Genomic DNA, 23,690 nt, shown 5'->3' with positions numbered 1-23,690 from the left:
GGTGCAAACTGCGGTGGCCTCCTAATGAGGGCCCGGAACTTCTTTTTGTACAAATTAAGCACGGTCCCTGGATAATCATCGTTGATGGACAGTGGTCAACAAATCACTTTTATTCGGAACCACTGTATTAGAGGCCAAACACTTGATGAGGGACATGAGGTGCAAACAAGTCTCCACACTTTATCATTCTGTGGCACTTCACACAATTGAAGCTCAGGAGAGGGACACTGGTTGATCTACAGGAGAAGGTGTGGGAATAGTCACTCAGTAGAGGGGCATCCCCTTTAAATATCATCACTGTGCATATACCACATGCTATAAACTCTGGTGAGCCGACTGGGCAGATGCTTCCAGCTGCCTGAGACACCTACGATGACCCGGGGACTTGATTCATACAACATGGGAATGCCCATAGATCAGACTGTTCTGTTAGGGGTGGATGCAAATACTGGAAGCAGTGACAGATGGCAGTAGGAAAAAGACCCCCAAACGCGCCTTGCGTCACATACCCTCTGACCAAGATACAAACAGATACAAATTGGCGGTGCCACATCTGGGCCTGCTGGTCGCAAAGTGCAACATACCCAACGCATGGAGAAATAAAAACCTGCCAGATCTAAAGAACGGGGATATGGTTCACAGCTTGATTATAAAAGTACCAATATAGAAAGTAGGGCCTATGTAAACATTTAAATAATTGTGCGGGAGTGGGTAGATTTTAGAGATATAGAGAGAGATTTATAAGAGGAAACTGCAGTAGTCTAATTATAAAAAAAATGGGACGAGGGCGTCAGTGGACATGATAAATGCACTTTGTAATCTTATTATATGTTAGTGGCTAATCAGGTCTGATTGTAGAGTAAATCATTGTGATGTCATGTCATTTAGAGCATGCTGTGTCACATTGCGTTTATGTTTACTAAAAGTTAACGCACTATGTTAATGGTTTTAAAATCAAGTATGATTTTAGGTATTTGCTTTTAAGATCATATTTAATATTCGAATAAAGCTATCTTATTGATTGATTGATTGATTGGGTTTACTAAAAGCTAATAAACGAATTCAATGAAAAACAAATGAAAAGGCTATAATTAACGATTAAACAAACTGTCAGTCTATTACTTTCAGATTGGGTCTAAGCCCGGCAAAAATGTTTTTCACGCAGATGTAATCTCGTAAAATGTGCATACTTCACAGATTTGGTTTTCACTTTGCATCCTGCTTTTTGATAATTGGTTTTGCCCGTGCGATACTTTGTGAGCACAACATATCTCACAGCAACGGAAACACTGATATCTGGCGGGGCAGAGGGACAGTTTCCTCTCAGCCACTTTCCACTTGTGATTGAAATTGGCTTTCATTAGAAATGAACCTTGATTAGGACATATTGAGCGACGGATGCCTCAAGAAAGAGACATGTAAAGTTGTCGAACACATGTTGGCCTGTTGACAACGAGCACTTACAGTGACAGTTCCTTTGTTTTGCTTCTCCGTTTATGTTGGAAGTAAATGCAGCAGTACAGTTAGTTGCATTTCAGCTCTTTACAAAAACAACTGGTTACCCATTCGGTCGAATTGAAGGCTCTCTTTTCACGCTGCTCCCACTGTCCTGGAGCAACATTATGCCCCACTCTCCAGGTATTTATACCGAGTAAAGCCAATGCCACATTATACTCTTACACAATTTACAGCAAGCATAAAATATGCCACCATATCCTCCCACACCATTTACCTCAATTACAACAGATGCCACATTATATAGTATTTATATAATATTTTGTCTTGTCTGGTACAGTTCAGGTTTTTACATTTTGTTTCCAGCAAGCATTGGCAAAGAACACAGGTCTGGGTTTAATTTGTTAATATATGCCAACAGAATTAGTTTTACCTTTCTTTTCATACAGTAACATATTAAAGCCAGACCAACTGGCTTTGCCAGTGCTTGTCAAATTTAGACTCTGGCTCAGAATTATCACACATCTTTTTATAAAAGTTTCTTCTTTAACTGCATTTTTTGTAAGCCAACTATGAGAAATTAAGCAATATATTTTTCTTTCCTAAATCACTGCTTTTTTCATCATCTCTGCTGATAGACTTTCACCAGCCCGCCAAACACCTACTCCCACTCTCACTCGCACACACCCCCCACATCCGCAAACAAATAGCAGGTGATCACTTTTTCTTCTACATCACACCCAAAACATGGAACAACCTCCCTCTACACATCAGAGCCCCCTCCTCACTTCTTGAGGTCTGCAAGAACTGAAGACCTGGCTTTTCGACTAAACACAGAAGGGACCACACACCTACACACCTGCCCAAGCGTCCAGACACTCTCACAGGTGATTAGTGCACTATACATATCAACTTAACATAACATAACCTTCAGAGGACATGTTCTAAGATCCAATATATTCTTGGAAGATAGTATGTGAAAGACCTATTGATTGGAGTAGTAACATGTCTCCCGCTACCTGCTTTGGAGTGCCCTTGTAACCTTTAGCTCGATCTATGGAGTTATCGATACCTGTGGTACCGGTTATTAGGTGGAGGCACTCACAGTTAATGAGTATTGTAAGTGGGACCCTGAAGAACCTCTTAGAAATGAGGAATTGACTTGAATCATAAATTCTGATCATCCGAATCAAGCAAAGGATACCAGCTTAGAACCTGATTTAGAGTTTGGCAGATGGGTTACTCTGTCACAAACGTGATGGATATCTTGTCCACCCTATTATAAGTGCCATAGGATATAATGCTCTTGAATTAAGGTGGATGGGATTTCCATGTAATTTTATTGTGATGGAGTAACCCACCCGCCAAACTCTAAATCATGAGTTCAATACGTATTCCTCATAGCATGCCTGCTATTTCACCTGGAATATTGTCTGCTTTCAGCAACCACAATCTGTGTTGTTCCTGCAAATCCTGTAGTTCCACTACGACCAGTACCTCATGTTACCGGCCACATTCCAATTCCTACCGCACTGATAAACGAAACCTGAGAAGATTAACAGCTCTTGTGAACTTGTCTCTTCAGTAGTTAATTCGGTGTCTAATTAAATCAATATTCTTATCAAAGTGTCAATATACTTAACACTTGTATCAATACATTTGTGTGTTCCATATGACTGTAATATGAGAAGAAAAGTGTTAAGACCATTTCACATTATTTCCTGTGTTCCCTACAGATGGACTTTACACTCTTGAAACTGAGGATGGTGTTCCATATCAGACCTACTGTGACATGACCACCAACGGAGGTGGCTGGACCTTGGTAGCAAGTGTCCATGAAAATAATATGTATGGGAAGTGCACTACAGGAGACCGCTGGTCCAGCCAGCAAGGAAGCAACCCAAATCTGCCCGACGGAGATGATAACTGGTCAAACTACAACACATTTGGGAGTGCAAGTGGAGCTACAAGTGATGACTATAAGGTACAACATGTTCTTGAATTTCATACAGTGTGCATTGGACACTGATGTTGTCAGTGACGTGTGTTTCTTAAAATGCAGTGGTGCTTTTTCATTATGGTCAGCTCTGGTGTACGATACATGCCTTCACTTCTGCATGACATACTAAAGTGCTATGAAGGCAGACCTTTTATTCAGTCTAACCTAACATTTCTGGCCAAGCTTTCTCAGAGCAATCAATTCGTAGAATGGGTTCAGTAACAATGAATGCCAAGAGCTGCATGGAAACACATCTCCCTGGAACACAAGAATATTGAATGTATTCTGTTGTTGAAAAATTGTACTTATTCCTACATTCAACTTTTTAGGAGAGGCAGTTATAAAATTCCAATAGTGAAATGTTGGAAATTAATTCAGTTTTTTAGAGAGTAACCCATGAGATCCAACAATTAAAATATTGGAAGCTATTCAACTTTTGGAAGTGCAAACATTTTCATGTCTATAGTTTCAGAAGTAAATAATGCCCACAATTAGAATCCTTTCAATTCCTAATACTCAGTTCTCAGAGCAAAATGGAAGGCAGACAAAAGGATTTGTGAGACCCATATTTAGCCACAGGGAACATATAGAGGATCTCAGGGAGGCCTTGAAGGGAATAAGTTCAGTATATCCACCAACATAAGAATTCTTCCAAGATTCCAAATCAGGAAGTTATAGTTTAAGCAAAATACAATAAATGGAAGACTGCCAATTTCATATTTTTGTTGATCTTTTGATTTCTTATGGACTCGAAAACAAACATGCAAAAAAAGAAAGAAATGAAGTAGTGAAGTTGCTTCTTTAGAAATTTACCAAGATAATTGGGGTTTAAAAGAAGGGCATATGATGAGTCTAGTTTCTATCTAAGCAAGTCATGAAGGGCAACAATTGAACATCAATACTGTTATATATTGTTCTACAAAATTTCTATTGTTTCCCCAAAATGTCTTACTGGTATAAGCGATTGATTAGGAGCAGTTTGGTCACAAGTGAAACTTTATTGTATGTAATTTGATAAATGTGCGAGTGTATTTTTGTTGACAGAATCCTGGCTACTATGATATCAAAGCAAAGGACCTGGCTGTGTGGCACGTACCAAATGTTACACCGATGAAAGACTGGAGAAACGACGCTATACTGAGATACCACACAGAGACTGGCTTTCTTCCAGCTGAAGGAGGGAATCTGTTCCATCTTTATGAGGTAAAGTCAGAGGAGAATGTTCTGTGTGGATTTTCTGGTGCCTTCATCTACAATAAAGTTGTAGGTTCTACCAAGATACAGAAATGCACTTTAGTTTATTGTTTAAAAAATAAATATATATATATTTGGATTGAATTTGCAGATGTGTTACATACATTATTAATCAACTGTGGCAGTTATAAAATGTATAAATTCAAAACGCATTATCTTCCCTTCATCCCTTGAGTTCTCATTGTTCGGTAGCTTACTCGCGTGGCTCTTACTATATAGTGCATTGAGATATCCTTTCTGACCCTTTGAGTAGTGACCCATTCTGTATTCTGGCCCCTCCCTGCCCGCAAAAACACAATCATTAAGGGTTACTAGTTGTGCAGCCCAGTAGTATTTACGGGTATCCGAGACTGCCAGCTCCCCTTCACAGACCCCTCTCTGTAGCTTATGCAGCACGATTCTAGAACTTCCCCTCGTTTCATAGCAGTAGTCTCACTTGTGTGTCTATTTTACAAAAAAATTCTGCATGGATTATGTACGTGGTATTTTGGAGGATATAGAGAAGGCGGGGCAGCGCCATCATTTTAAAGAGGGCTGCTCTGCCCATAAGTAAGAGCGGCAGCATTCTCCAGTGTGCCACATCCCTCCACAATCTATGCATCCTTCCACAATCTATGCAGTTGGGGGAAGAGGTTGTCCTCTAGAAACTCTGCTTGTGTGCAGGAGATCACAATGCCCAAGTATTTAAAAGTATCCCTCACCTCTATTACACTTCCACTGGGGGGCATTGTCGGTATTTCCCTTGTCAACGTGAAAGCTAGGGATTTATCCTAAATAATCTGGTAGCCCGAGTAGCTCTCAAGCAACCAAAATATATAAAAGGTACGGTGAATAGTTGATCTAGGTTCGGTGGCGTATAATAATATATTGTCTGCATACATTGAGATGTTTTCCTCCCACTCTCTTTCATCGGTATTCCTCTCACCATTGGGTCCCTTCTTATCCATTCTGCAAGGGGTTCCAGAGCCAACGCAAAGGGCATTTGCGAGAGTGGACATCCCTGTTTCGTACTCTTTTTCAGCGCAATCTGCCAAGAAACCACTTCCTTCACCTTCACTCTGGCCAATGGTCTTGTGTATAGTAATTTGACCCAGGCGCAAAATCTGGGACCAAAGCCAAACCACTCAAACATCGCAAAAATGTAGTTCCACCCTATGCTATCGAACGCCCATACGGGTGTCCAGAGATAGCAAAAGGGCATTGAGGTTTAGTTCACCCCTGGATGCCTGCAAGACTCCGTAGAGTCGCTGCAAGTTCAGTCGCGTCCATCGGTGTGGCATAAAGCCAGATTGGTCGGGGTTGACCAAGTTAGTTAATACTCTGGTGAATCAGGTTGCCAGGACCTCTGCCAGGACCCTTTGCCCCCACATTTAGCAAAGAGATTGGCCTATAGGAGGAACAATCCTCGAGCGGTTTGACTTGTTTCAGGATCACCAGTATCGTGGCCAGTCTTTGGTCTTCTGAAAGTTCCCCCTGATCCAGTGAATCCCCAAACATATCTACACTATAGGGGCCCACCAGGGTCGTGATCCCTCAATAGAGTTCGGCCAGTGTGCCATTGGGGCCAGCCGCCTTGCCCAACTACGGGGCTCTAATTGCACAGCTTATTTCTTCTGCAGTGAACTCGTCATCTAGGTTGTTTCTATCTTCCTGAGACAGCACTGGGAGATTGGAGTCTCTGAGGAATTTGGTGCAATCCAGCTTAGTTCTTACCGAGGAGGGCTCGTATGATGCTCATAATACCGTGCAAAAGCTGCAGCTATGTTAGCACCTGTTTGGCTACTCTATTAGGGTCATTTATCTTTAGCACCCAATTTCTTTCTTTGTCCCTTTTTTCCAGCCATTCCATAAGCTTGGTGGCCTTATCCCCTATTTCACATAGTCTCCTTGCTATGGCATAATCCCTAGCCTTTCCTTCTGCTATATTGCGCAGCTCCAGTTGCTTTAGTCGGAGTAAGTCACTGGTGTGTGGATGCACCTCCCCCAGTGTCCCAATCGCTGCTTCTAGGTTGGCAAGCTCTCTTCCGAGCGCTTCATATTGAAGTTGCCGCTCTTTCCTCCGTCCCCCTACAAGTGCCTGCACGTTTCCCCTTATAACAGTTTTATACGCTTCCCATAGTACACTGGGTGATTCTATGGTCCCCTGGTTTTCACAGAAGTTATGTTCTGCCATTCTCTAGGGTAAATCCATGATCTTTTTGTCCCTAAGCAACCACGGGTCTATACGTGGCAGTAGGACATTAGTTTTAAGTGATCCTATCATTCGCACTTCAACTGGTGAGTGGTCCGATATACCTCTCGCCCTGTGTATTGGCTCCCTAAATTTGTTGGCCGTACCAGAGTGTGTTAGAATATAATCCAGCCGTAAATACCCTCCAGGTGAGGCAGAGAAAATAGTGTATTGTTGGGCTAGGGGGTTATGTTCTCTCCACAAGTCTACCAGCCCTAGGGATGTTAAGAATGATTTAAGACCATCATTCCCTGAGTCCTTTCCCTGTATTTGACAGCCTATCTCTAGAGGTATCTATAACTGCGTTGAAATCGCTACCCAGTACCAACACTCCATAGGGGAGTTCCAGGAGTGGTGCGCTTAAGTCGGGTAATGTATTTGAGTGCAGCTTGGGTGGCACATATACTAGCACAGATTGACAGCCTGGCCCTCCCAAGTCCCCGTAATGGCCATATATCTTCCCAGACTGTCCTGCCAAGTTTTCTGGGGTGTGAATGGTAGCGTGGTTCTAATAAGTATACCCACTCCCGGAGAGCCAGTGGTAAATCCAGCATGCGCTGCTAACTTGTACCCAAATCTGTCTAGCGCTTTACATGTATTTCCCAGCAGGTGTGTTTCTTGGAGTAGGACTACGTCTGGGGATTGCCTTCATATATATTGCATTACCATTGTGCGTTTAACTGTATTTCCCAAGCAATTAACATTCCATGTCATGATCGCAAGGGTATTCCACATTCTGCGGGATCTAATGGGTGGCCCCAGCGAGGCCATATCGATGGTCCAAGTATATATTGGTTTCCTGTAGTGGGATTCCTTTATACTCTACTGGTGCTGCCCAGTTAGTGTTGCGAGGAGTGGCATTCTTTCCCCTTCCCCCCACTTATTTCCCAACTTGTCTTAATGTGGTACATCTGCTATGTGTGAAATTAAACTTAACAATTTCTAACCCTCTAATTTGTAACTTCCCCCTCCCTGCTACCCTGCATGATGAATCTGGTGCTTCCAAGCCGCCCAACTTGCCTGTCGACCCTAAACTGAACTAACAAGCATCGGATGGGCTTAAGCCATAAATTTACCTGCCCTTGAGCCCCCCGTCCCCCATGATATTGCTGTGAGGCTCAGTCTGTAACACCCTGGAAAATAGTCACATGTCTGTATTTTAGGTCTACAATAGGTGCATTGCTGACAAATACAAATGTTATGCTTATTAGTGTCTCTGGAGTCCATCTTCTGTGCCGGATTCCTGAGTTGGCGGTGCTCATCAGTATCACGGGATCCCGGGAGTTGCTCTGTGTCTCCCAAATGCTGGTCTCAGTCTTCCCATAATCATTGTTTTTCTAGCCTTGCCTGAGAGTCTCCGGGCAGTGTTCACCACCTTCCAGGTTCAGCCTGTGTTCCCCACCCCGCCATTCCTTTATCGCCTCGGATCATACTTCGTTGTCGTCCCTAGTTCGCCATCCATCAAGCCACTACCAGGCCTCCTCTGAGGTGGGGAATCTCCACACTTTACCCTCTGCTGATACTCAAAGGGTTGAAGGAAACAGCATGGAGTACTGGCTCTCAATGCTTTCCTAACGTTGAGAAATGTTTGTTGCGCCTGCTGCACTTTTATTGTAAAATCCTGGAATGGAGTGATAGTTGCATTATCTATTTTGATTGGTGGTATCTCGCGGGTCGTCTGCAGGATTGCTTCTCTGTCGCGGTAGTTGAGAATCCAGACAATGATGGGGCACGACGTTTCCCCCAGTCTTGGCGATGCACCTTGGACTTTGTGGGATCTCCCCATGGAGAAGTATTTGGACAACCCTTGGGTTTCAGTGTCTTTAATATGAGATGCACTACAAAAAGAACCACCACCGGTCCCTCCGCCCTCTCTGGGACACCAATATTATGAACATTATTGCCGTGGGAGTGGCCCTCCTGATCCTCCAGCCTCACTTCCAGGGCTTTGGTTGTGGCGATGAGATCCTGTACTTTCCCTTGAAGTATTTTCGTGTCAGTCACTAATGCAATTCTGACTTCCTCTATCTCTGTCACTCTTGAACTCATGTTTCTCAGGTCTGCACTGATGAGCTTTACTTCAGAGGTGACACTTATCAAATTTACGAGCCAGGTCCGACCGCACTCCCTGCAGCGCAGTCATGATATCGGATAGAGTAGGCTCTGTTGCTGTTGCGGGTGCTGACGAAGAGAGGGCATTGTCCTCCTCCTCCACCGCCCAGCCACCCATCAACTCCTTGGACAATGTGTATATATCCAATTTTGTCTATTTGCCACTGCGGAGTCCTTTTCCTTCCGTCATTGTTCTGCCTCTTGCCGTGCAAGCACCTTCTGTCTGTAGTCACACGGGTGGGGGGACCAGGCCTCCGGCAGTACTCTCTGCCACCTGCCCAGATTCCTGCTGTAGCCTCCCTGGAAGCCCCCTCCACAATTGGCACATCGGGTGTGTCTATCAGGCTTTGGCCCTTGTCTCTCAGCATTCTCAGTGCTGAGTTCTTTGTTCCCCACTTACTGTGGGTCAATACATTTATTCAGGGCTTTATGCCTCCAATAGGCCTGAACTAGGCGGTTCTCTCTAGGTCCTTCAGTGCCAGGGTTGGGCCAGTCCCCAGGCCACCAACCTCAGCCTCCCTTCAGGGCTGTGCCAGCTCACTCCCTGTCCGTCATGCACTCAACGTGCCTCCTAAGGGGGCAATTCCCTCTGTCCGCTCACCACCAAAGGCCTCCGAGACATTTACTGCTTAGTGGTGCCTGATAGGTGCCGCTCCCTCTGTGCAGGCCTCAGTCTGTGACCAGTGTCTAATCCGGCAAGACTGGGGGAGATTGGAGGCCCCCGATCAGTCTCTCCATGGGCAGTCGGTAATGCACAGAGTTAAGTGCAAGCACATCCCCGGAGGGCCAGACACACCTGGGTCTCCCAGCCCACTTCTCCCGGCTGCAGTCCACTCACAGAGCCCACTCTCCAGCATACGAGCATTCTGGTGCCAATCCTGCCCCACGTTCTGAGAACGCAGCGTCACCCTCTCGCCTGGTCCAGATCTTCGGGCCCAGCCCCATGGTATTCGCCACAGTGTAGACGTGCAAGTCACAGTGTTGCGGCAGCGCCTCCTCAGTTTAGCCCGCGGTTTTGGGCCTGCACGTAGCTCCTCTTCCCTGTCCAATCTTTTTGGCTAACCAGAATCTTTTCCCCAGACTCTTTGAACACCGCAGGGTCCCCAGTCTTCCTGTGCCTAGATCACGGCCTCGTGATGGATGATTTACGGATTTACGGGGAGAAACTCTGGATCAGCTTGGCGGAGCTGACTAAGTTGCGCCCATCTTACTCCGTGGCTAGCCACGCACCCCCTTTAGTTTATTGTTTAGTTGTCCTGTTAATGTTATACAAAGGCTTTCATTTCATCTGTCTCTTAACAAATAGGAAATGAAACCTGAAAGAGACACAAATCACAAAAATAGCCGGATTTCAGGAAGAAGGTGGGCTGGGATGTTAGCTCCCAAATCCACCAAATATTTACATACTTTATTGCTTTTACTTTACCGAACACTCCAAAGAAAGGTAGTTATTCAGGTAAATTGATTGAGACATTGAGACAAGAGTAAATGGGAACACCTTTGAATGTGCTCTTATGGATAGGGATGGACTCCATGGAATTCGACGGAGTTACATAATTACTCTGCGAGATTCTGCGGACTTCTGTCGACTGGCGGATATATGCACATCACACTGGCTGTACTACGATTCAGTGCTGGTAGCGGCACTAAGCGCTTTACAAGAGTCTGCGGCCATTCTACTCGTTTTTGCTGCCACTTGAGTAGAAAATCTACTCAAGAAGCAGTGCTCTGACTGCAAACCATGCGACCGCCCAAGTAAAAAATCTTGCTTGAAGTGACCGGAAACCACTCTAGGGGAGGCCAAATCTTGCTTACACTCAAAGGCTGGCATTTCTGGAGCCTTACGTTAGAAAAAGCTCAGCTATGTGCTGGTTGGTGGCATTTAGCCAGAATTCGCATTACAGAATAACGCAGGGTTGCCAAATTCTGCCACTTCTGCGATTGGAATGACTTTTTGCACTTGGGAGAATTAACGGACAGCAACGTTTCTCTGACTGACTTCTGGCGCCAAAAAGAAGTGTGTGATAGGGAATCCCCCTGGCCCAACAAGCTGTGCATAAAAGTCTGAAACAGATCGACTGTAATGGAGTTGCAGGGTGCAGTGATACATGGTTAAAGGTAAAACACACCATTGCTTATTTACAAAGAAAATATACATACATAATTTCAGTGTGATCCATAACTTGAATGAGATTATCTGGAGTTAAATTGGTTTTCAGGATGCTCAAGAGCCCTTGAGTGCAGTTTTATGGACTGCTTTGCTGGGGACTATGCTCTACTTTCTCCTGGGGAGCCAGTACTGTGACAAGTTCTCACACTGTCAAACAGGATGAGATGAGTTTAAGTCAGAATCCTCTTGGACAAAGAGGTGGTTTTTGGGAATGAATCTGAATGTAAGCCAGGAGGTGATAATGCCTTAAATCCAAGGGAGGGTGGCCTAGTGTAAGAACTTTATGAGAGTAAAGTTTTGAAATCTGGAGAGAAATAGGAGCCTCAGACACAAAGGCTTTGTGCATGGAAGGGCACTGGGAGCTCAGACAGATTTTCAGACTGAGACAGAACATGCAAGCTAAAATGTGATTTGAACTCTTTGCAATGTAATTGAAAGACAGGTTGTCTGGAGGTGAAAACAGGAGTTGGTGGTTGCATGTGATCAATTAAACAGAGTAAAGGTGAAATAGTTAAGGTCAATCTCAACTTTTAAGAATTTACAGCCAGATTCATCATTGTAAAATCGGCTCGCAAAGGGCCAGATTCTGAGAATCTGGCCCTTTGCGAGCGCAATTTTTGCATTTGGGATTCATCATCCCCAAATGCAAAAATCGCAAATTGCGAAATTGCTAAATTGCGAGGAATTGCATTTAAGGAATCTCTATTTGAGATTCCTTAAATGCAATTCATGAACCATTTTTGAATTGTGAAATCGCTATTTTTGGCCGTTATTTACCGCGAAGTCTGACTTCGTGGTAAATAGCGAAAACTTTGAAAAAGGCACTTTAGTGTATTTTTCAAAGTTGTATGTTACACACACACATGTCCTTTGGACATGTGTGTGCGCAACATCAGTCTACATTTACATTTCAGGGGTGCTACAGGGTGTCCTTTGGACACCCATGGCACCCTTGAAATCGCATCCTTATTTGCGATTAGCAAATAGCTAATCGCAAATAAGGAATGACTCCCCATTCATTCCTATGGGGCTCTAGGCCCATAGGAATGCATGGGGAGTCATTCGTTATTTGCGATTAGCAATTTGCTAATCGCAAATAAGGAAGCTGTAGAAATCGCAAATAATATTGCGATTTCTACATGAATCCCGTTTGTAAGAGTCATTAATAGCGATTCCTTAATAATCGCTATTAAGGACTCGCAAATCGTGACATTGATGAATCTGGCTGTTAGTGTGTGAGAGGTCAATGCCAAGGCTCTTCCAATCATCCAGGATTTAGTCACAGTCGTCTTCAGATAGATACATGGTGGGTTGGACCATGCAGATTGTGAGGAGGTGAAAGATGAGTGACAAGACTACTGTGTTCCAAGAAAGAAAGGAGTTAAGGTACTTTTGTGGGTGAAGTAAAGGAAGATAAATGAAGCTTCATGTTTAATAGGATGGGCTGGAAGAATGATACATTCCCCAATCAATAATGAGTAACAGTGAGCTGAGTGTGCTTAACCTGTTTGTTGCATGCGTTGGCCAACGGCCATCGCGAGCACTACCTACGTAGTGCTGCGTTCGTCCGTTGGCCGACGCGGCCCAGCCCACGCAAGGAAACGCCTGCACCGCGGCGGATTTTATGCCGTGGTTAACGGGTTAAGAATCAGAATTAAAATGATTCAGATGCCAACACCAAGCAGAAGGTAGACCAATTCAAATGAGGATGTAAAGTCACACAGGAAGGCAGTATACAGATGGAGAGGCCAGAGTCATCAGGACCAAACCTTTGAGAAGGCCCATATCATGAGGAGTAGATATAGAGTTTAAGGCTCACCAACGCACAAAGGATTTATTTTAGTTATTCTTCTTTTTGTATAGCACTGTTTGCCAATGATTTTGCCACTTCATAGTTCTTTAAGGGTACGAGCGAAATGTGAGTAGATGATGAAGCATTAGAATATGTTGGCCTCAGTGGCGGCTCCTTCGCAATGGCGGAGGAGCGCCGCCCAACTGCCTGCTGCAGAGCCAGCAAACGAAAAATGAAACGATGCTCTAGCATCATTTTATTTTTCGTTTGCTGGCTCTTATCCAGCTTGTGCATGGAGGGGCATGGCATGGGAGGGTGGAGGAGAAGTGCCTGTGCACTCCCTAAGTGCTCATGTATGTTTGGCTTGCCGTTTCAGGCCGACCAACACACACATGTGCACTTGAGTTTCTCCAGCCCGGCAGCATTCGGCCGCCGGGCTGGAGAAGCTCCACGGACTCCATGACCTGAGCAGGATGTCTTTCCTGCCCTCTCAGGCCAATCCCTGTGCTGCTTTGCAGCACTGGGATTAGCTAGGAATCTGTCCCAGGGGATTCTGGTTCCCAGGAAGAGGCCAGCAGGAGCGACATGACGCGGGAGGCGGCCGACAGCATCAGGTACATTTTTTTATTGATTATTATTATCAGGCCCCCATGCACTCTCCTCCCCTCCTATGCCCCCACCCTCCCCACCTCCCTTTGTTAATGGTGGCACCCGCAGATTGGCCTTCTCTCTATCCCTAGACATCTTCTCAATAGCAGAGGTCAAGACAGGCCAAATGTACACAAAAAATGTAGATCCTCTCACAATCATAAGCACAATGGAAGAGGTAGACCTAGACTGTTCTCTGGAATTGATAAAGCTGACACTTGGTGCTCATGTGTGCAGGCGCAGAATTCCAGAAATTAATCACTTAGACATGCAGGGATCTCTATTAGATAACCTACATCTATTTGGCTAGGGGAAACATTTTGTGATCCAAAGTGAGGTTCTTTGGCAGCGCAACATGACATGTCTTTCCATTATGGCACATTAGTCAATGCCGCATATATGAAATAAGTGTGGTAGGAATATTTGGAACTTGACAACCATATTATACCTTGGGGCTTTTGCACAAAGATCAAATGTTTGGTGCTGCTGTATGGTGCACGTCTTGATTTCCAAAGCCTGTGATTCTTTTGGAATGACTTTTCAGGAGCCCTTCTCACCCTTGTTCCAACCAAGCAGCATGTCCCTATTGGTCAGGGATTTGAGTTGATCCATACTGGACTGGGAACATTCAAGGACAGTTGTTTGCACACTAAAGTTCCTTCACAAAGAACTACCATCAATTGCTCAGAATTAGGCCAGAGAAACACTGGAAAGCCTACCCAAAGTTCGATTTGCAAAATGCTTTCTGGCCAATACATGTTAAGAAGACTGTCGCAAGTACAATTCCACTATCTACTACAAGAGCACAAATCCTTAAAACCTGATTCCACTCAGCAGTAAAATCATGACCTATGAAACAGGCCTTGCAAACCTGCCAGTCATGTCATACCTAAGGCACTGGTGCATGCTGATTTGCTCAGTAAGATGTCTGGCTATCAGGATGCTTCCCAAGCTGCCACCGTGTGTAAGAAAGCATCAAAATGAGCTTGATGATGTCATTGGTTAATGGCCCAGGGGTGGGACAATCCATGTCATCATCAAAAGACCTTCGACCATGAAGATCATTTGAATTCTCCCACCCGCGTTCTCCTAACTTGCCCCTCTACAATTGAGACTGAAAGACTTGCCATAGGCCAATCGAATGAAGCTCTGGAATCTACACCTGGAGTGAAGAAATACAAATCATCATAAGCCAGGTGAACCACAAGATCTCCATAGTAATCAATTTCCATTCTGAGATCCTTCAGGGCAATAGAGATGCATCCTGCAAGTGACATACCAGTACACCTCTTTAAAATTAGTTTGGCCCCCGTGCCCCAACACGAGTGGTCTTAAGTTTGCAAAACTCTTAAGAGTGAGAACAGATTAGATTTTTGATGATTTTGGAAAGAAGTAGTGTCACAGGACCATTGACTAACAAATTCACCAGAAATTACATCACTGAAACTACAAAAATGCTCAAAAGAAATACAAGATTAATAAAGTAACCCTAAACCCTGCCTGAAGTGGCCACATAAAGAAAGACATACTGAATGGAAAATATGAACTGGTGTCCTGGTTAAATGTGGGGAATGTATTATCCCCAAAATGTGGAGCGTAGGTTTGCAATGTGTAGACAAACTGTTTTAGGTTGGTTCACTCTATATTGGGGGTGCTTATTGTATTGTCTTAAGTTGTCAGCAGCTACCCTTCACACCACAGAGGGCTGAGAAAAGCTACATTTGGAGTTCTGCTTCCGGTTCTCCTCAGCAGGTGTCTCCTCAGTGAAAGAGTATCCCAGCGGCCAAACACTCTATCAGGCCCTGCATATTCAATTGAGCGACTTATAGTCATAGTCATAGTCAAAACCTTTATTCGATCAAATACAAAATGATCATAAAAGTACAAGATTAAAAACCTATTTTTGATAGTCATTATCAATTAAAGTAATAAAATAGTTAATTTCATCCATAATTAAAAATGTAAAACAATCAAGGCTTTTCCGTATTATAAAACCAGTCATTACCCTATCAGGTCCCAAATGGTCTAAAACAATTATCAAGTTGCAAACCCATTGATTATTAATCATTGACTCATATATGGCAGGAAGGCATTTCTGAAAATGCTCAAATTTAAGAGTCGCCACACTTTTGTAATTGGCTTTGAAAATAGGAGCATTATATGTTGAACCTTTTAAGTGCAGGTTACAAGCGCTGGTTCTCACTCATTAACCCACATCTCAAATGTTGCAGTATTTCAGGGGCAAAATAATATTTACAAATGTTTATAGAGAAAGAACTGTCCTGTGATGGTTATGTTTATTTTTCTCATTTTACTCCTGTCTTGGTTTCCAGAAATACCCAGTAAGATATGGAATTGCAAGCTGCCCATCTGGCAATGGCCCAGCTGTTCCAGTTGTTTTCGACAAAGGCAATGCCCAGAAGGTCACAGATTATTACTCACCAAATGGGCGAGGTATGATACATCTTTATTCCTTTTAATGTTCAGTGGCATGGTCTGTAATGCAATAAAACTGGGGTGGCTATTGTATTAAAGGCAACTGGGTTGCCAAAGTTACAGTCTCAGAAGTTTAATGCCCTCTTTCTCAAGTTTCACTTCCTGAACTAAGGCTGTCCTTAGAAATCTAAAGCGAGAGACAAAATTAAAAAGCATTGGCAATGCAATCGGTCTCACGTTTGTGAAGTTAGAGCTATTGGCGTAAATGACAATACTCATGGTTTTTTGTTTGCAGTGGAGTGATCATTTAGGGGAAAAAGTGCACGCTATACCATATTATAAGCTTTCACAGCAACTGTACAGTTTTCTATTTGCTTGTGCTATGGAATATGTATAATGGCAACATTCTTTAAGCAGCGGTGGCTCGCATAGGGCGTGCTGTGGGGTGGTGGGGTGGGGGAGGGTCAGGTTGGGGGGCAGTAAACTTGGACATATGACAGACGGAGGAAAGTAATTATTCCAATCCTCCGTTCCGTCGTATGTCGGAGTTTACTACCCCCCTTCCTGCCCCGCACCCGCCTCACCGCCCCGCAGTATGCGAGCCGCCACTGACTTTAAGACCTTTCCAGAAAAAAAACCTGCAAAGTGCTTCGCATGACACTAAGACAGTCGCCACACAGTGTAAAGCTTCACTCCTACAAGGGAGTGAGGCTTATGTGCACACGTACAGAAGCGAGAAAAAAACCATTAGGCGTATGTTCGAATAGAAAGTTAAATCTTCTGGGATTACAGAGGGAAAACGTGATGTAAAACACATGGTTGTGCACATAATAAACCAACAAATCTTCTTCAATAAACTGCCACACGATGACGATATTGATAGAGGAAAACTACGAAAGAGGCATACACAATGATGAGCAAAGGCAAAACATTCATTGAGGTTGTTAATTAAAATACACACTGAATCTGTGAGGTACCTAGAAAAAAATATGCACCAAACTAAAAAAATACATATTTATTGTGTGCTGATTTTTCTTCAGTTGTTGATGGACAGTAGTGGAAATTTTCTCTATTATATGAAGTGGTGCTGAATGTATTTAATCCATCCTGTCCATGTTGTAGCCTAGCCTGATCCCCTACCAATTGGGTCCTAGACGTGGCTAAATATCTATTTCTAAAGTGTTCTCAATAGAACACTGCATGGCAAACAAAAGAAGGATTCACAATAGGTTTTTAATGTGGAAGGCTACAGAACACAGGGCAGCAATTGGACAACATTATCAGAAATGTCATTGAGTCACCACCGTTTTGTGTCACTATAATAACCAGAATGAGGAATAATAGTACACAGATTTTAGAAGGTGTGGTCCAAGCCTGCCCCGAAGAGAGCACGGACAGTTTAAAATGTGACACTAAGAGACAGCGTGGGGATAATAACACACACTTCATTCCCAGCGCACGGTAAAATGCTAGAGGCGGGTCAAAAGCTACTGCAACATGCACAGGTACAGTGGAACACATGTGCAAAGGTAATTAACCATGACAGAAAATAGAACACAGAATACAGTCTTTAGTTCTTCCTGTGTAATCTGGTGTCGCAAACTGCATTTTACACTGCGATCCCACGCATTCCAACAGTATTTTGCAGATCTGTGCATTGTTGGTCGGTTTTCTGACCTCACAGCACTTAATGCACGTCTCCCACACTGAGACCTTTATAGAAATTTGGAAAGTGGCCAACAAAAAAGCAGTGAGTACAATAATGTATAAAAGAAAGTGTTAACAATGTATGATGATTCTTTGTACGCAGCCCAGCCCTTCCAACATGAAGCACAGTGGCTGTGAAGCAAGCGCCGTGCTAATAAAATGTGTGTAGCCACACACGCACCCACAGAAGTGCCCGTAGTAAATATGTAGGCTGCAAACAAAACATAAGACTTCAACAAGCCCAATCCCCCTTAAAAGGAAGACCAAAACCAAACAAATATCCTGTCCGAAAAAAAAACGTAACTTAATTAAATCGCAAAAAGAAGAAACAAATACAACCAACGGAGCGGGAGGAAGGCGCAGGAGGCAGCACTAGCACGACTGTGGCATTAGGAGGAGGTGGGAAGGAAAATGCTATAGTTAAATCTCAAAGCTGAACACAGGCAAACAGTAACTGAGCAGGAAACCAAGAAGAAAATTGTCTCCCAAATAACAGATAAAGAACCACAGTGTAACACTGGCATAGACAAATGAGAAGCAGAGGCAAGCAATGGGAAGCGTTGGAACTCCACAAAACATATACAACAGGTTGGTTGCATGCAGTCATGTATTGCTGTGCCTATTTCTCTGTCACAATGGCAATTGAAATGAAAACATGTGGTTGAAGAAAAACATTGCTGACAACTGCTGTACTGATACAAATAATTGTGATTAACTAATTGTTGTGGAGCAAAATACACCAATGGACTCATTATGAATGCCCAGGACAGTTCAAGCAGTGAAAGCAGGGAGAATGGATAATAAATGCCGGAATCTGGTGCTATATTCCCATTTCTCCTGGTAACTAGTAATTTCCCATTTCTTTGGGGACCACGAGATCCTACTGTACATGTGAAGAAATCTCCTCCCACAATCTGGGAATTACAGATGACCTGGGGTTGGTAATTCCATGGGACGGGGAATGACTAGATTGATTAAAGGCCACCTCCTAATGGTGCTGAGTCTTTTTTTGTAATGGTTTAAGTTATAGGAAGGAGACATGTGCACTGCCTCATGCTTTAAAGGTGTTGAGTGCCTACACAATGATATCTAAAGGTAACACAAGTCTCCTTTCTATTCCAACTGAGGAGGTAGAAAGGAGATATGTAAAGTACTACCCATGCAGCAATGGAGAGCAGACACATCCCATTAAATTACAAAAGTGTGCCAAGAGCTGTATTAAAAATAAAGCCTATAGAGCTCTCCATAACACTGGACCTGAATACCTGAACAACCGCCTGACCTTCCACCGGCCCACCAGACACCTACAGTTCGCCTCATTGGCCCTCACCACCGTCCCACACATTCATCGCACCCAAACTGGAGATTGCTCCTCCCACCTCACAGCCAAAGCCTGGAACAACCTCCCCATCCACCTCCAAAAATCAATATCCCTCGCCGAGTAAAGGACTGGACTCAAGACCCGGCTTTATCGAATAGACTCACGTAACGCAAGCGCCTGGATACCCCTCAGGGAGATTAGTACACTATACAAAACTCGGATTGATTGATTGATGAAAAGTGTGCTGGTGCATAAAATGTATCTTGGGACAGGTTCCTTTGCCCAGGTCATTGCAAACACTGCACCCAGTCTTGGGTTTTCATGTGATAGCGTCATGCATTCCGATTGCTGTAGTTATGTTTCGCTTCTGCTGAACAAAAAAAAAATGACAAACATATCTAGAATCAATGATTTGTGTGTGAAAGTTCAGGATAGCAGAGTCCATCATGAACTGATGTGAGGTAGTAAATAATTGGTGTACACTCCTGTTTACAAAGGTGCAGCCACATTCCGGTGATTTCTACACCTTTTAAAAAAAAAGGTTTCATATAGTGCGAACTCGACCCGAAGATATCAGGCAACAGAGCGCTTTACATGAGCACCAGTTTTGTTATAGATGGACACATTCATTTTTGTTAGGCATGGGGAGATTAAGTGATTTGCCCAGAATCACAGGATGCTGAGCGTCCCTGCTGAGACTCGAACCAGGTTCCCCAGCTTCGAGGTCCACCGCTCTAGCCGTAAGGCTATATATCAGTTTACACAATGGTAACTTTTTGTGATTTTGTTCGTGTCAGAAAATGTGGTAAAAAAAGATTGTAACATTTTTCCATATTTCTTAATAGAACAACTTAATAAAATATGCACTAATCAATAAAAATGTAATCTGTCATGTAGGGCATGTGTCCAAACTGGCAATTAGGCTTATGAAGCACAAAATCAACAGTCCATCTCACCCTTTTCTAACATGTAGGTTGCCAGTATGCACACCCATTGGCCTGGTAGTCATGATTGACAGTCTGGGCAGAAAGTCTAATTTCTGCATTTTTAAATTTAAAACAAAAACAATAAAGACCAGGCAATCAGTTGCTTTCTGTTTATATTAACATTTTAGAATCTGGAGTCAAAGCCAAAAATGTATCAACGTTGTCTACTTACAGATTAATATATTTTTGTCTTTTTTTCCCATCAGGTCAATTTACTGCCGGGTATGTCCAGTTTAGAGTGATAAACAACGAGCGAGCTGCCCTTGCCGTGTGTGCTGGAGTGAAGGTCAACGGTTGTGATAGTGAACATGTGAGTTGTGACAGTCATCAGCCTGATATTCATTCGAAATGGACCGAGGTTCCTCTTAGGTTTGACTCAATGTCACATTTGGTATTCTTATTCAAATACTGGAGATGAAAAATCAAGGAACTGGGGTGTGTAATGTGGATTTGTGAATTAGTACAGCAAGGGGAGAGGGCCAAGTGGTGTCACGCAGGATGAAAGGGGTTTAGCTGCTGAATCATCTTAATATGGAATCTGTTTTTTTTCCATTCGTTATGGTATTTAAAAAAGAAACCCTTCCTTCAGAGAATACATTGTGGTGCCAGGCATGTTTACTAATGCCACATGCATGTCATACTGAAATAAGGTATCCATATCAAAGTGCTTTCTTAGGTTTAATAGTCCTCAATATCTCATTTATCGTATGGGGCCATTCATGTCTGCAGGGAAATGTAAACAGGTGTAATGAAAATGGAAGCCAGACAGACTCAATCAATATACATCTTTATTCGCCAAATAAAATCACCATTAAAGAATACAGATCAAATACAATAGTATCAAATTCATAGATAATAAAAACAAACAGTATGGGTACGCATAAAAATGGTGAACTTTAAAACAGTTGGGGCCAGATGTAGGAGACCAAATACCGGTCGGTTACGGCCGATTTCGGCCGTTACCGACCTGTATTTGGGTTTTGTAATGTAGGGGGCCTTTGATTTACATAATCAGTAAATTTACTGATTCGGTAAATTTACAGAATCGGTAAAATACCGAATCGTTGAATTTACCGATTCTGTAAATCAATATGTAGGTGGCACAGTAAACAGTGCCACAGGCCCCTAAGGATTCGTTATTTACCATGTAATACTATTGCATGGTAAATAACGAATTCCTGTGTACATGCACATCTGTGCATGTACACCTGTGCCATGTGGCACACAGACATGCCCTAAGGGCATGTATGTGTGTCACATGGCACACAAGCCAGAATCAGGGGTGCAACAGGGTGCCAAAGTGACACCCTGTCCCCCTTGGCAATTCAGTATTTTTACCGATTTGGTAATTACCGAATCAGTATTTGCCATTGATTCCTATGGGCTTCAAGATTCCTATGGGATTCCTATGGGCTTCAAGGCCCATAGGAATCAATGGCAAATACAGATTCGGTAATTACCGAATCGGTAAATACTGAACCCTACTGATTCGGTATTTGTTACCGAAAAATTACTTAAAATTATATTTACCGATTCATGAATACCGAATCGGTAAAATTCGGTAGTTATGAATCGGTAAATCTGATTTACCTATATCTAGCCCTTAATCAGGTATCGTCTACCTAGACACCCAGAATCAGGTCTCGCCCTGCCAAACAGCTCATAAGAAAGATAAAACAGTAACAATCACATACTCAGTGGGGAGCTTCTCAAGATACATCTGGGCAGGTCGCACTCAAAGATTTCATGAAAGGAATTAACAAGGGCATCCTCAGTCAACTGAAATAAGACAAAACATTATAAAATGTAGCCTATCCTGTTGTTGATACATTGTGACTGATGTATGTCATTACAACGCATGCTTTTACAACGCATGCCATTACGACGCAACTTTTACAACGCAAGTCGTTACAACGTCTCACTCACCTATGTGCTATAGTGCAATGTTTCGTCTGATGAAAAAATTGCATATTTAGCTTGAGCGCTTCTGGTGATGTTAGCGTGCAAGACATAAAAAATATGGTACTGCATGATTATTTTCATTCACGCGGTGCTAAAATAATTCATACAGCGTTAAATAGGTGCCTCTTTCATTGTATCTTTTTTTTTATCGGAGTTGTTTACTATGTAGCCACATACCCTTTATTAGGTTGCCTATCTATATCCAGATATCAAAATGATGAAAAATAGCACAAAAATGAAAGAACTCATTGGCAACCCATTGCAGACTTGTCAGAAGACGGTGCAAGGAGGTCTCTATAACATTCATCAAAAGATTTCAAAACAAGCCTTCCCTATTTCTTAATGAAGAGACCGCTAACATGACTAATATCACCAGATGACGCCACGCGCTGACTGCTGATTTTTTATTTTTTATTTTTCAGTACAGATCATTTTGTTTTAAACGTTGAAGCTCCACTTGAGTTAGTTAGTTGTCCCAGGCCCCCCTATAGCTTCTGACATGCAGCAGAATGTCCATCAGGTTAGAAGGAAGGAAAAAGGAACACAACATGTGATTGGGTCTACAGAAGATACCTTAGTTGAGGGAGGAGTTGATGTATTTTGGCACAGGGGCACATACCAAACCACAGGATACCCTGCTCAGAGATAATTGTTTTCTCATATTCAGTCACTTTGGGAATGTAGTTTTACAAACCTTGGAAACTGCACTTATTTTACAAAACACCAATTATTCATATGTAATTGGCCATTGTTTTGGTTTCTTCACTTGATGGGCATAATTTGTTATGTTTTATCTACCCCTGCTTTCTTCCAGCATTGCATCGGTGGTGGAGGACACTTCCCCGAAGCTGCTCCCAGGCAGTGTGGTGACTTTGCGGGCTTCGATTGGGATGGTTATGGCGCTGGTGCAGGCTGGAGTGCAAGCAAAGCGATCACAGAGGCCGCGGTGCTGCTGTGGTACCGCTGATCAGTGGAAAACAGGAAACACCATTGCCCATTTATTGGGAAATATTGAAATTCCTTCATTTGCAATTTAACTCCATCCACATCGTTATTGGAGCCTGAAAATTAGGTAGGAAGTTTTGTTTTGGACAAAGGCTTCACTGCACCTTAAAACAACGTGGATTTCTGGAATTATTTACTGTGGTTCTATATATATATGCAGAAGTCAAATATTATCACATGAAAAATAAAGAAAAATCAAGGTAGCAAAATGTGGACTGCTAGAATTGAATGCTTTATTTCTATGCATATAAAATAAAACGTTTTTATCACATGAAAAATAAAGAAATTACCTGAAAAAATCCAGTTTCTATTAATCATGTTGTCAATTACATTCAAATGCCTCAATCATGTTGAATCTCTGCTAGTTTTCATTGAAATTGATTGCATTTTTGGATGTCATTTTTAGGTCTTTATTTAAATTTGAAATGCTTTATCAAAGAAGTACGAACCTTGCATTAGTAGGAGTGCGAAAAGGAGAGATTCCCTTGAAAAGAATGATGAAACTTTATGGACGAAAACAATTACAAAATTCACGTATATGAAAAAGGACCAGAATTTATTGATCATACGGTAATTAAAAGAGTGGACAGTTAAAAGACCACTTAACACAGAT

General features: G+C 42.9%; 1 protein-coding gene across 2 annotated transcripts in view; it reads left to right on the top strand.

The window, feature by feature from the left end:
* LOC147673690 (intelectin-1-like) overlaps positions 1–23,422 on the top strand; it is a 45,748-nt gene extending 22,326 nt beyond the window's left edge. For both annotated transcript variants that reach the window (XM_086947608.1, XM_086947609.1), the window contains exons 4-8: positions 3,192–3,439; positions 4,499–4,657; positions 15,994–16,114; positions 20,317–20,420; positions 22,887–23,422. In XM_086947608.1, coding sequence (XP_086803734.1) covers positions 3,192–3,439; positions 4,499–4,657; positions 15,994–16,114; positions 20,317–20,420; positions 22,887–23,039 — 785 coding nt within the window. In that variant the 3' untranslated portion in view covers positions 23,040–23,422. The remainder of the gene's footprint in view (positions 1–3,191; positions 3,440–4,498; positions 4,658–15,993; positions 16,115–20,316; positions 20,421–22,886) is intronic.
* Positions 23,423–23,690: the final 268 nt, after the last annotated feature.

This window comes from Lissotriton vulgaris, chromosome 12 (genome assembly GCF_964263255.1).
Source record: "Lissotriton vulgaris chromosome 12, aLisVul1.2, whole genome shotgun sequence".
NCBI classification, from domain to species: domain Eukaryota; kingdom Metazoa; phylum Chordata; class Amphibia; order Caudata; family Salamandridae; genus Lissotriton; species Lissotriton vulgaris.
This window is presented reverse-complemented; position numbering and strand designations above follow the sequence as displayed.